The 13,811-nt window shown below is 32.7% G+C and overlaps 2 protein-coding genes across 2 annotated transcripts in view; one reads left to right on the top strand and one right to left on the bottom strand.

Annotated features, from left to right (window-relative positions):
* The window catches only part of LOC126889787 (cohesin subunit SA-1), a 38,247-nt gene extending 30,971 nt beyond the window's left edge, over positions 1 to 7,276 (bottom strand). The window contains exons 1-2 of the mRNA XM_050658375.1: positions 6,849 to 7,276; positions 2,669 to 3,117 (exon numbers count right to left, since the gene is read on the bottom strand). Of these exons, the coding sequence (XP_050514332.1) occupies positions 2,669 to 3,117; positions 6,849 to 7,143 (744 nt within the window). The 5' untranslated portion in view covers positions 7,144 to 7,276. The remainder of the gene's footprint in view (positions 1 to 2,668; positions 3,118 to 6,848) is intronic.
* Positions 7,277 to 9,418: 2,142 nt separating this feature from the next.
* Positions 9,419 to 13,811, top strand: part of LOC126889786 (protein cornichon) — a 31,663-nt gene continuing 27,270 nt past the window's right edge. The window contains exon 1 of the mRNA XM_050658374.1: positions 9,419 to 9,669. Within this exon, the coding sequence (XP_050514331.1) occupies positions 9,520 to 9,669 (150 nt within the window). The 5' untranslated portion in view covers positions 9,419 to 9,519. The remainder of the gene's footprint in view (positions 9,670 to 13,811) is intronic.

The following is a 13,811-nucleotide window of genomic DNA, read 5'->3' as shown; positions in this document are numbered from 1 at the left end:
CAGAATTACTAAACCAAATTAGCTAATTTTGATTTTAACACAGTTGTAGAAGTCCAAGGAAAGATTAAAAGGTGTAGTACATTCTATCACGGTTTTTGCTCTAAATTTTAAAGAACCGCTTGGATTGACATGCAATTTGGCATACGCATAGCTTACATGTCAAAGAAAAAAAGTGATATTGTGCCGATGTGTGCTTTTGCCCTGGGGGTGACTTTCACCCCCTCTTGGGGGTATGTCCAAAATAAGTCCGGAAATGGATAAACTGACTAATTTTAAGTAACTTTTGTTCTATAGAGTTTTTTCGCCAAGTCAACACTTTTCGAGTTATTTGCGAGTGAATATGTTCATTTTTCAACAAAATAACTACATTTTTAGACGGTTTTTCGCAAATAACTCAAAAAGTAAGTATTTTGTCGAAAAAAACGTTCTTAGTAAAAATATAGCCTGTAAAAAAGTAAAAAAAAAATGGTGTATGCGTTAGGTCTCTGGACCTCGTAGAACCAGAGTTATAGCCAATGAAAAATAGATTCATATTCACCAAATTTCAAATAGAATATTTCGAAGCGAAATATTAAAAAAATTAAGCACTTTTTAGGGAAAACCCATGATAACTTTTTTAAAGTGTTTAAAAAAGCTTTATTTCTGTTTTTATAAAAAGTATCTAGCATTAAATTCAAGCAAGTTACGCTCAAAATAAAGTTGGTCCATTTTGTTTTGGCAAAAAAAATCGGGAAGACCACCCCCTAATTAGCAACTTAAATGAAATTAATCGTTACCGCTCCACAAATTATTTTACTTATGTTGTGTTTATATGATCTGTAAGTTTCATCGATTCAAAGTGCTTATTTTTGAAAAAATTTGGTTTTAAAGTAAAATTTTTAAAAATTTTAATTTTGAGAAATATGCTTTTTTTCAAAATAACTTAAAAATTGTTAGAGATACCAAAAATCTCGAAAAACAAAAAAAGTCAGCTTTGCTGTTCTGAATATCATGTATTTTTTGGTTTTTCTGTTAGACAAAAATTGATTAAGATTTGGTGTTTCTAAATTTGCATACATTCGTGATCAGTGACTCGTTCAACCCCTTTTAACTACAGCCCTGTCAAAAATAAGGACTTTGAACCTATGAAACTTACAGATCATATAAACAATACATATACGAGTCAAGAAACTTGTGAAGTCGTAACGATTAAGTTCATTTGAGATACTAATTAGGGGGTGATTTTCCCGATTTTTTACCAAAAAAAAGGACTAACTTTATTTTGAGCGTAACTTGTTTACTTTTGATGCTAGAAAATTTTTTTATAAAACAAAAATGAAGCTTTTTTTAAACACTTTAAATAAGTTGTAATGAGTTTTCCCCGAAATGTGCTTCATTTTTGGTTATTTCACGTTAAAGTATTCCATTTGGAATTTGACGAATATGAACCTATTTTTAATTAGCTATAACTCTGCTTCTACTATGTATAGAGACGTGATATATACACCATTTTTTTAATGTTTTTACAGGCTATATTTTTGCTAAGAATGTTTTTTCGACAAAATACTTACTATTTGAGATATTTGCGAAGAACCGTCTAAAAGCGTGGTTATTTTGTTGTTATTTTTGTGATATAATTCACGTCCCATCTGCTCAGCGCAGTAAAGTTCTAACGAGAATGGTTCCCTTCATACTCTAATCAGAGTAAACACGTAAATCAAAAATGAATAACCATTTTCAATTTCGTTGCAACACGAAACTACAGCTGCATCATTATTCCAGTTCAATCAGAGAGTGCAGCAAGCACCTCTACCGGTTTCGAAACTTATTGGTCTCTCATCAGAGCGAGAGAGAGAGAGCACTCTGACTCAACTAGGACAAACCCTAGTCTGTCTAAAAATTAAAAAATCTAAAAATCAAAACTAGGTTTGTCCTAGTTGGATCAGAGAGAGCAGCATATGTGCCTCCTGATGAGAGACTAATAAATTTCGAAACCGGTAGAGGTGCTTGCTGCACTCTCTGATTGAACTGGAATAATGATGCAGCTGTAGTTTCGTGTTGCAACGAAATTGAAAATGGTTATTCATTTTTGAATATTCAACTTTATCGCAGAAAAAATGCTGGAAAATAGTTTTTTTATTGTAATTAAACAATGTTTTAAAATTATTTTAAATTTTTACATATTTGCTGTATATTAATTTTCGATATTGTCAAAAATAGAGATATTCTTGAGCAATGAGCATATTTTTTACACACTTCCAATACAACTAACAAAATTTGATATCTGATGGGATATTGTAAAGATCTTCTTCCTTAGACACCTACAAATGTTTCAAAATCAAAAGTAGCTAAATCAATCCTGTATCAGATAAAATTGGAGGGTGCCGGAAAAAATTGAGGATATCATAAAAAAATGGAAGATGTCAGAAAAAATTGGAAGGAGATACAATAAAATATGAGGATGTCAGAAAAAATTGAGTGCAGTAACTGTAGAAGGCAATTGATTATATTCCCTGTCACATGGCGACGGGTGAAATCACTGGTCATAATATAAATATGTAATAATGAAAACCTGGTATATAAAAGGCTAAAGGATATTTATAAAGAAATATATACCAGGTTTTCATTATTACAAATACATTTTCTAATTATAATCTCCCAAAAGTACATGTATTTTGTAATCACTTACCTGTGAATCTGACAATCCAGTAAGTAAAGAGATAACATTATCCATCAAAAACTGATCGTATATTATAGTATATTGGCATTGTTTCACCAACGTTTGTACAAAATCGCAAAAATTTTGCCTAAACTTTTTCCAAGTGTGTCCCGCCATAATCAGAGGATATTCGCCACTTTCTTCGTCGAATTCCTCAGTCATTTTTCTGATGATCGCAGCATGTTCCATAGAGGCTTGCATCTGCTGGGTAATACGACCTTTACAGCCAGAAGCGTTTATAAAGAACTGCATAAGAGATATCAGTGCAGCTTCTCGATTCAGTTTGTAGCTCTCTATCCAGTCATCAACGATATGAGCCAAGGAGTTTTTGCTATTTTTGATTGTATGGTACAATGAGTCGTCATCATCTCTACTGTGTATGATTTCCCCTACAGTATTTTTTCTGCCTGGTGGTCTACCTAAGGGCAAAAATAGTATTTATAACACACTACTACTGCCAAGCTGATAGACCAGGTGCAGATGGTACCTATATAATGACAAACAACAATGGGTCATAGATAATAGGATCCTTATCATTTGTAATAAATCAGATCCTTCAACTAGTATTTTTTTTCAAAGAGTTGGTCTTTTATATTAGACAGTTTTAGTCAGTAAATATATTTGAAGAAGTAATTGTACCAATAAATAAAAGTTGTAAATGAATATTGTAAAGCTGCGGCCACTGAAGATTTTACAGCCTTACATATCTATACTAAAATTCAATAAGCTATGCAGGAGACATACACATTAGTTACCGATGATGTCCTCACCAGCAAAGGGATGGCTATTTTGTTTAGTTTTTGAATATTCTTGGACAATCATTATTAATTAATATAATTAATAGGATTATTTTTTTCACTAACTATGTACTCAGTGATTACAGTAATTTATATATTATGCAATAAAAACTAATAATCAAGAAAAGAGAAAAAGTGATAAAGTGATTTTAATAATTCTGTTACTATGGAACAAGTAGATACATTTTTAACATCTTTAACAATTAAAATACAACTATATTGTTGTTTAATATTCACCTAGTTTAACCCTGCGTTAATGCTGAGGGTAAATATTACATAGTTAGTGCGGTGGGGTGTGTAGAACTCCAATAAAAATAATCAAGAGTACAAAGAAAAATTTGAAAAAATCAAAAAAGTTGCAGAAATAAGATAACCATAATATTTGCTAAATGCTTTGATATCATATAAATAATATCATTCTGAATATGTCAACAAAGAACACCAAAATATTTTTTGCTGATACGGAAGTCTGGGTTAAGACTATCTATTTTATTTAAATTCTATTTTATATTAAATAATGATAAACAGTAACACAATTAATATTTGGCAGAAGCCCCATTATTGTCAATACAACTTTGCAATCTTCTGTTCATAGATAGCACCAGTCTCCTCATGTTATATTCAACAAGCTCCTTTCGCTTAATGGTTTCCCATACTCCTGGGCCTAAGGTTTCTCTCATTTTATTTCTTTGTCAACAGGGAACTTGCACATTTTTTTTTTATTAGATAATAATGTTCAGTTTTGTTTAAAAATGAGATTTCCAAAATTTCACGCTTCAAAAACTCGTAATAACTTAGAAATACATATTTAAAGTCTTCAGCGGTATAAAATAGTTCAAACGGCACGTGACGTCACATAGTTTTGCATTAGTTTTTATTATGGTTATATTTTTCGCTGTGTCTAGGTACACGCTAACGTGTACACAAATAAAAAAGTTAGGTAGACACGAATTAAACTTCATCAAGCCAGTGACGTCATTATTTAGCTTGCGCAGTTACTATATATTTTGGTACATGCTATTTTGATATGTTTAGTGTTTGTTTGATGGAAACATATTTGTTAAGGGACGGGAAGCAAACTATTCAGATGATTCAAACTTAATTGTAATAAATCAATGTGTATATATAAAAGTATATATTTAGGTTAGCAAAATAATTATATGTATTTAGTTGACATGACATGTAGGTACAAAATATTGTTAAAATAATTTTTACACATAAGTGAATTATTATAATCAACTATTCTAAATGCAAAATAAGCCACAATTTAACTAAAAAAAATATTTTATTAACGTTTAGACGTCCAAATCGGATGTCATTGTCAAAATACAAAAATTAGTCAGATTAAATAAATTATTGGAAAAAAATTTTTACTAAGCAACAACATTTTTGTTTAATTTAATAATATTTTGTATTTTGACAACGACATCCGGTTTAGAAGTCGAAACGTTAATAAAATCAATTTTTTAGTTAAATTGTGGCTTAGTTCCCATTTAGAATAGTTGATTACAAAAATGCCACAAGGATAATAGCTTTAAAACAAGTTAATTATTATTGTGAGAGCTTTAGGTCTTCCTTTTATTTTAATCTTTTACGGTAATACTATTTCATTTATAACTAAAAAAAATATATATTAATTTATAGTCTCTTATCTTTTGCGTACTGTTTTAAAATGTTCTTAAACTCATTAAAAGAACTAAATAATTGGCCGCACTCCGTAGTTAATTTAAAAACAAACACTAAACAAATAAAAAATAAGAAATCACTGATACTCTAACTTTTTTATTTGCGTACACGTTAGCGTATACCTAGACACAACCTTATATTTAGGTATATTCTTCTTCTCATTCTTTAGTTTATTGGCCTCCACCTACTTGGGTATTTGGCAAGCTCATCGTCGTGGAATAAATCAAAAATATTTATATTCTAATGACATTTATCGTATGTCATTGTAATAATATATACCAGTTTGTTAAAATTGTAGTTTTATACTGTTTTTGAAGGAAAGGAACGAAGGTTTACTATTGAAAATAAAACCATTTTGTAAAAGTACAAATTTTCTATGAATAGGTCAAACGATCAAAAACACTTGTAACGTCACATAAATGTATTTTCTACTGACGTTTATAACGTCTAATTTAAAATTCTGTTTACTTTATTGGAAAAATGTAAATGTAAAACCAAGTGACGTCACGATGCGTTTTGGACCACCTGTTTGAATTTGAATTTTTAATCGTCTTTAGGGGCCAAACGAAAGACAAACAAAACTTTTTTATCTTTGATACATGTTTTAAATTATGTTCTGTTGTGATTTATAACATTTTTTTCGAATTTAAAAATTTATGCAAGTTCCCTACTCTGCCAACACATTTTCGATGGGATTAAGGTCTGGACTCTGGGAAGCCATAGAAGGATGTTATCATAAGTTTCTTCCAATCATTCTCAATCAATTCTATTCGTATGTACAGGGTAGTTGTCATGTTGGAAGCTGAAGTTGTTATTGGAGAATCTCTGCATCACTGATGGTACCATTATATTCTCAATAATATGTTTGTAATATAATTCTGTTAATTTTAGCACTTATCTTTCCCCACATGTTAACCAAGGCTCCTTCCCTATTTCTTAAATGATAAGTATACTGTTCACTAAACCTTTGATTTCTGGGCCTATAAACTCTTATTTTACTATAGCATTTTATTACTGAAGCACTTTTTCATCAGAAAATGCAATGTTAAACAAAAAATTGTCTTTACAATTTATGAATTGATTATTAATGCTGCACACTTTATCAATTCGCTTGATTCTTCGTTCTATGTACAGTACAAATGCTGCCCGTAAACACTATCTCTTCTCTAGCTTTTAGAACTGTGGTTAAAGGAACTTCTCTCAGATAATCTACTAACACATCTTGTTGCTCTGTGGAAATGTTCTGCCCTCACCAACTGTGCTATAGAGTAAAAATGATCCCATCTTTGTTTGATTTTCCATATACACATATGGCTCACATTCAAATCTACAGCAACTTGCCTTTCCTTGGTCAACCTTCTTCAAGTTTGGCAATTGCTCTTGTTTTTTCAAAACCATTCTACTCATTTTGGAGGAGTTTTCAATATGCCCGAAATTTTTGACATGCCCTTTGACATTTAGTAGGATTAACACTTTGGCAGCATTCTGAGACAAATAGACCTAGTATTACACTAACGGTTGGCTGTGTCATAACTAACAGCGGAAAAGGTTCACTATGTGACATATACGCCTCATAATGAGTATCAGTATGAAGGTGCAAACTATTCCATGACCACAGCTGTATATAATATTCCTACTTAAAAAAAACTGAAAATTTTAAATCTTACCTCTACCTCTTCCTCTTGTGCCCGAACTAGGTGGAGAATATGAAGGAGATATAACAGGAGCTGGGGGAGGATTGTTTAAACCTCTAGCTTTAGACCTAGTAACCCTTCGCATACCAGGTGTAGGGGGCGATTCAAAATCAGCAGATTGATCTGCATAACTATTATCACCATAAAGATTTTGCTGCATGTAATTCCCTCCATAGTTATCCTGCTCCAAGTGAGGAGTCATCATAGGATTTTCATATTCGGGAGGCGGATCGTCCATCCGGATTCTTTTACCACCCCGCCGATGCATTTTGTTATTTTGGTTGGATTAATTATAAAATAATCATTCAAAATTCACCAACTATATCATAAATAATAATTAGAACACAAGAATTATAGTTTACATAAACAAACTTTTAACCTCTCTGAATTCGATTGACATTTGACAGTGACAGTAGATGCAGAAGCTGTGTTATGTCATTCATAGAATTTTACAAAAGTAGAGATGAGCATTTGTGGCATTTGTGTGACTTTTTAAACACCGGAGATTTTTGACAAATTTCATCAAATAGCACTTTTTAAATAAATTTTGGATTAAATCATGAAAATTGAATGAAGGCTGCCTTTGTCGCCTTTTGTTCAGAACAATTGATTGTAATTGTTTACATTACAAAATCTGCACCATAGGATCACTATTAGGTTTGTTCCAACATGAACTTTTGGACGGTCCAGAAACCGTCACGAAACTACTTGTACCGTTTGTTGTGCGCATGTTCGTAATTGTATCGCCCAGTTATCGTCCCATGACGGTAATCATATATTTGTCATTTTTATTGGTGACAGCTTGTGTGCTTTTAGTCGATCAAAGGCTCAAAAACTTTAAAGAATTAAGTCCTAGTGCGCAAGTCAGTCCAACCAGCACATTATGCATTTGCCGGATTACTGAAATGATCATCACGAAACCGTCACCGAAAGATCACAATTCTTGTTGGAACAGTGGGAAGGACGATCCGATGACGATCATATTTTTGTTGGAACGGATTTTGTTTACTGCGCAGGAGCATTGCCGTTTCGTGACGGTTCTCGGTCGTGTTGGAACAAACCTATTATATCTATCAATAGGCCCTCTATTTGACAGCTCGGCAGTGTTGTCACATTTAAGACTGTTCAAATAAAGACGGCCATGGATTAATAAATTTCAAAACTTGTCTTTGTATTTTTCAACTATTGTTTCATTTGATTTCTAAAAATGAATTATCAATTATTATTACGTCAGACCAAGTAATTTTGGAAAATTATTGAACGTGAAATAATCAGAGATATGTAAAGAGGATAGACTTGGCTAGGTATATGCCACTCAATGCATCGGGGTGTAAATGTCGACATAAATAGGATTGAGTGGTCTAGCCATCTTTGTCAGTCACATGCGCGGGATCGTTTGGTTAAAAGAGATAGATAGACCACCGATCGACTGTTTCCATGCTGTTTCCGCGTTACGCTTTTTTGGTGACTATGCCGAGTCTAGGCTAAGGTCCGGTACTTTATGTCTCGATTAACAGCCGGTTAGTTAACCGGGGTTTAATCGGGACCTCTTTAGGGTCTCTTTCGTTGTAATAAATGCAATTATAATTATTATTATACTTATTTATAATTATAATAATATTTGTAATTGCATTTATTACAACGCAAGAGACCCTAAAGAGGTCCCGATTAAACCCCGGTTAACTAACCGGCTGTTAATCGAGACGCCTGGCGGCGAATTTGAAAAGCATCAACTCTAGGTCAACATTGACTTTGCCATTAATTTGTGTACATATTTGCGGTCAGTTTATGTTGTAATTAACAATAATTTCGACTTTGCAAAAAACTATTGCAGTGTTCCTCAGTATTCATTCCTATTATACTCTACGTAATGACCTAAATTAACCAATGCCAAATCACACATTTTGTTAATTTAACGTTTGCATTAAACGTAGTATTTTTTATTGTTTAAGCGACTGCAAAAGTAAATAAATAAATAAAATGTAGTATATATTCTGTACATAGAATGTACATTGTTATGCAAAATATTCCGACCACCTCGTAATTTCCAGAACACAATTATTATAAAATCAATTCACCTACTTGTTTGCAGTTTTTATTTAATTAAAAAATTGTTTTCTGTTGCTGTAAAATAAATTGTAGTGTACCTATTAATTAAATTAAAAATAAAATTAGAAATTCTAAGATAGATTAACAATTTTTAAAACGCTGTGTGGTTATTGGGGGCCAGATTTTTTTATGAAAAAAAGGTAAAAACAAATCAGTAGTTAGCATCAAATTTTAATGAATGTATACAGATGAAACATAATTTTGAGTCGTCTTTAACTTATTAGATGTCTTAGTGGCAAAACTTAGTGGTTACTTTGGCAAAACACTCCTGTAAATGATTTTGATTTAACGTTAGAACTGTGAGGTCAAATGACAAAATGAATTGTTTTCCTAGAGTTATCGTCCATCTTTGAAATTTTGAGCGCCCTCTGTCGGAATTTAATTTTGAGAATATGTCAATGGAAAATAATGCAGTAATGCAGTATGTCATTGTCATGTCATTTGTCACTGTCAAAACTGAACTCTAACCTCCGGTTGTTGAGTTTTAATAAAAATTGTCATTTTTAATTTACATTGTTAAAATTAAATTGGAATAATGGCATTCAATTTTCCAGCATTTTCTTATATAATTGCTTTAATAGTCGACGCCTTTTTGATATTTTTCTCGCTATTTCACGTGATAGCATTTGATGAATTAAAAACTGATTACAAAAATCCTATTGATCAGTGTAATAGTCTAAACCCGGTACGTATTCATTTTGTAAATATAATATATTCTTAGTAATATAACTAAAAGCGAGTTTAATGAGATCTTATAGGTATAAAACTTATGGAGACATTCTTTTCAGTTTATATTATACCTAGTAGATTCAATTTATAAACCTATACTAAAATCACAATAAGGATGCCCTAGAAATAAACAAACCAAGACACGTTGAATGTTACGAGGAGCACTCCCGAATTATGATTTACAATTTATAAACTTTGTAAATCATGATTTGGGATTTACAATGTATGTATATACATGGTAAATCATGATTTGGGAGTGCTCCTTGTAACATTTAAGTGTCTTGGTTTGTTGGTTTGCTTAATTCTCTTCGGGCTCTGGCCTCCCCCAGCATCAGCATCCAAGTGTCTCTGTCTCTGGCTGCTCTCCTCCAGGTGTCCACCTTCAATATCTCTGTAGTATAAATTGGTTGTCATTATCCATTCTTATAAGGTGACCAACCCAGTGCAATCTTTGTATTTTTGCATTATTGGCTATAGAGGGTTATCTGTATTGGTATAACTTGTGGTTGTTTATTTCTAAGCTTTGTTTTTAAACCAAGAAGACTAAACTAAAAAAGACAGATTCACACCCAAGAAAGTCACTAGAAGAAATATCACCAAATACATCTTCTTTTTTGGTTGATCATATCGGCCTTTGACAGTAATCCATAAATATTATGTTATACTAATATGTCGCTAAAGAGTTCTAAAAACAACTGCTTTTTATATAAAAACAGACTAGAAATCTAAAAATTAAAGGAATATCGCAGAAAATACAAAAAATCGCTGATATAACTTAATTAACCTATAAATTGTCAATAGTGTCAAAATTTTATAAATGTCCTTAGTGTCAAATTTTGATAACAGTGGAGTAAACTTGCCTGGGGCTGGACCAATTACAAACAAGCTTTACGGCAAGGGAAATTTGAATTACTCCTCTTGGTTTAAAAACAGACTATAGTGCATCTTTATTATGATTTTAGTATACAGTAGCAAAATTGAAAGAATACTCATGAACGAACATATAAAACACCCTGTATTTTCCTGTCACTGTGTCACACAAAAAATTGGCCAGCGCAAGTACATGTAATAATTTCTGTTACATGTACTTGCACTGGATAATTTTCTTTGTGACACGGTGACAGGAAAATACAGCGTGTTTTATATGTTCGTTCATGGGTATTCTTTCATTTTTCCGACTATACGTATACATTAGGGTGGGTCACTTTTGTATGGAAAAAAATAAAATTGTCCAATAAGTTTTGTAATAGTAAAAAAAACGTGACCCACATCCATTCATGAATAACAATGAAAAAATAATTTTTCTAGTTTAACCCCTTCTACCTGCGCATTGAGTTTGAAAAACTGAAATTTTTGTTTTTTTGGGAATTGTTTGAAAATCGATTTATCGTGGTTCATAGGAATAACAACAACGTAAACTAATAAAATAAAGTGCTTTTGGACTAAATTTTATTATAAAGAAAGAAAAATAAATAATATGACAAAATAAAAATAAAATATCTTCAAATCACGTTAAAATCTTTCTTACTTTCGAACTTAGGCATAAGCTTTCGTGAAATAATTTTATTCTTAATTAAAGCTTCTCTTGCTGTTTTGTGGCAAAGCTGCATAGATGCCTCTGTTACTGTTTTTACAGCCCGCTCCACAGCTTAAGTATGACATGGTAGCCTCAGAAAAAGGACTTCATCATCACCACCTGTCTCAACTAGGGAATGAAGAGTCTCATCCAGAACATTGATCAATATAGGTGGTTGCGAGTAAGATTGCTGCCAGTCTATCAAATCGATGTAAGACAAAGCGTTTAAATCTATCTTAGGCACTTCAAAGACTCGAAGCTGAAGGGATTCAGATGGTTTCCTTGCCTTTATAATGCGTCTAGCGGCAAGTTCTCTCACATGTTTTTGTTCGTCAGATAACATAGATAAGAGCAAGTTCTCTGGGTGCGCAAAGTAAGCATTTCGCTTTATTACAGGATCAACGACACTCTTCAATTCTTGCGGAAGATATCGAGAATAAAATACCAACTTCCAAAAGTGCCTTGCTCCATCTTTACATGTCGGATTTAATTTGATTTCGAACCAAATAGGAGCATATACTTTAACTACAAAAGTAGCGAGTTGTTTGAGTTCGTTTGTAGGTATCTCAGTGGAAACATATAAGCGCAAAATCCTGTTGGCCTTTGTTAGCCACCTGGCATGCGACATTTTTCCCGGAGAGCGATTAGACAAATCAGAAGGGCACTTACCACTTATGACGGCAGATGTGATATGATAAAGGTAACGTTGATCAGAACTGAGGTCTTTTATATTTGAAATGTTTGGTAACATACCTTCTATATTTTCAAACACGACAACAGAGCGCTTCTCGCAATCATCTAATAACTTTCCGATAGCACCTGAATAAGTATTAGGTCCTGTTGTGGTGCCATCAAGTTTTGCAAATAAATGTCTCAAGGCAGTTCATTTAAGTGTAAAAGGCATATGATCCATTGAAGTGGTCGGTGTAAACGCTTTTCTAAGAGCCGTATGACTCCGCCGTATTTGCCCGTATTAGTTACTGTCCCATCACAACCTATGGCAAGAGTATCCTCTAGAGACATATTCAGTTGACCTGTTACTGTTTGAAAGATAGCAGACTCCAATCCTTTTGCAGTTCCATGGCTTGGAACGGCATATCTGACAAAAACTGATCCTGGTTCTTTAATTATTGAAATATGTTCTTCCACAGATGTTGAGCGGTATTTTTTCCCCCTTTCATAACAATTTTCAGGGTCTTATCTTTTCGTCCATCAAAAAATAAGGCAGGAATAGTATCTAGTTGGCTTTGAGATAAGGTTTCTTTTCGTAATTTTTGTCTCGCTCATCGCAATTTCGACTTATCGATTACTTCGTTGTTGATTTTTACATCTTGCAAAACAGCAGAAGCGACAGCAGCAGCTGCTCTATCGGATATCCCGTATCGGTCACAGATAGTTGATAAATTCTTGAGAGATGTTATTTCACGTTTTTTTGATGCTGGTTTTGATGAACTTGAGGGCAAAGTTTGTTCTTCATCGCTACTTTCAGACGTTATTGTAGTATTAGGATTTTCGTGAGAACTTGAGGGCAAAGTTTGTTCTTCATCGCTACTTCCAGACGTTATTGAGGTATTAGGATTTTCGTGAGAAGGGCCTGGTTCACAAACGCTAGAATCGTAATAGGATTTAAGCTTAATTTTTCTATCACTCAGTTTTCTTTTCCTCTTACTTGTCAATAAATCAACAGTTCCCTTAATCATTTTTCTCTCTGTTCTCTGATCTATTAAAAAAGCTCGTTCTTCCTTAGGAATCTTTTGGTCTTTGGAACATTTGCATAACTCTAAATCTTTACACTTACATGAACTCAAATCAAACAGTTTTTCCGAATTTCTATGAAAATCTTGAATTTTTTCTTCTGATAAACGCTTCAAAGATTTTATTAAATTTTTACACTTCACGTGGTAACTTTTTATCAATTGCATCACATGATTATGAGACACAGTAGGAATAGACGCTTTTCTCCATAAATATTCAACTTTAGATGACACTATTTCAGATACTTCATTAATGGATGGCTCTTTTTTTGAATTGTTCTCAAGTTTAAGCTGATGTCTTACTAAATTGTAATATTTTATAACTTGTTTGTAAGTGGGTAGTTGATTTTCGTTAATTTCTTCCGGAGCACCAAATATGGGACAACTTGTGGATTTTCGGGTATTATTTGAAATCTCCATGATGCACAAAGTCACAAAGCTAACAAAAACTACTTAAAATCGCGAAAACATTAGATAAATGCGCGCGACCTTTCGCCCGGAACTCATTAGGTGCACTGAGGCAAAGACGCGTGATCGACAGTTTACGCCCTCTTTCCCCACTCCTTCCTCCGCAGTATGCGCATGATTATTCTCATATTTTGGATTGATTATTATTTGTATTACGTGTATCTCTGAATATAAGAATGTAATATCATTTTATGCCATGTAATTTATACAATAAACTCTGATAAAATAAATGTAATTTTAACAATTTTTCCGAATTTTCAAACGTCATGCGCGGGTAATTAATATTAATATAAATAAAAA

This window comes from Diabrotica virgifera, chromosome 8 (assembly GCF_917563875.1).
Source record: "Diabrotica virgifera virgifera chromosome 8, PGI_DIABVI_V3a".
NCBI classification, from domain to species: domain Eukaryota; kingdom Metazoa; phylum Arthropoda; class Insecta; order Coleoptera; family Chrysomelidae; genus Diabrotica; species Diabrotica virgifera.
Note: the sequence above shows the minus strand (reverse complement) of the source record. Positions and strands in the feature narration are given on the sequence as shown.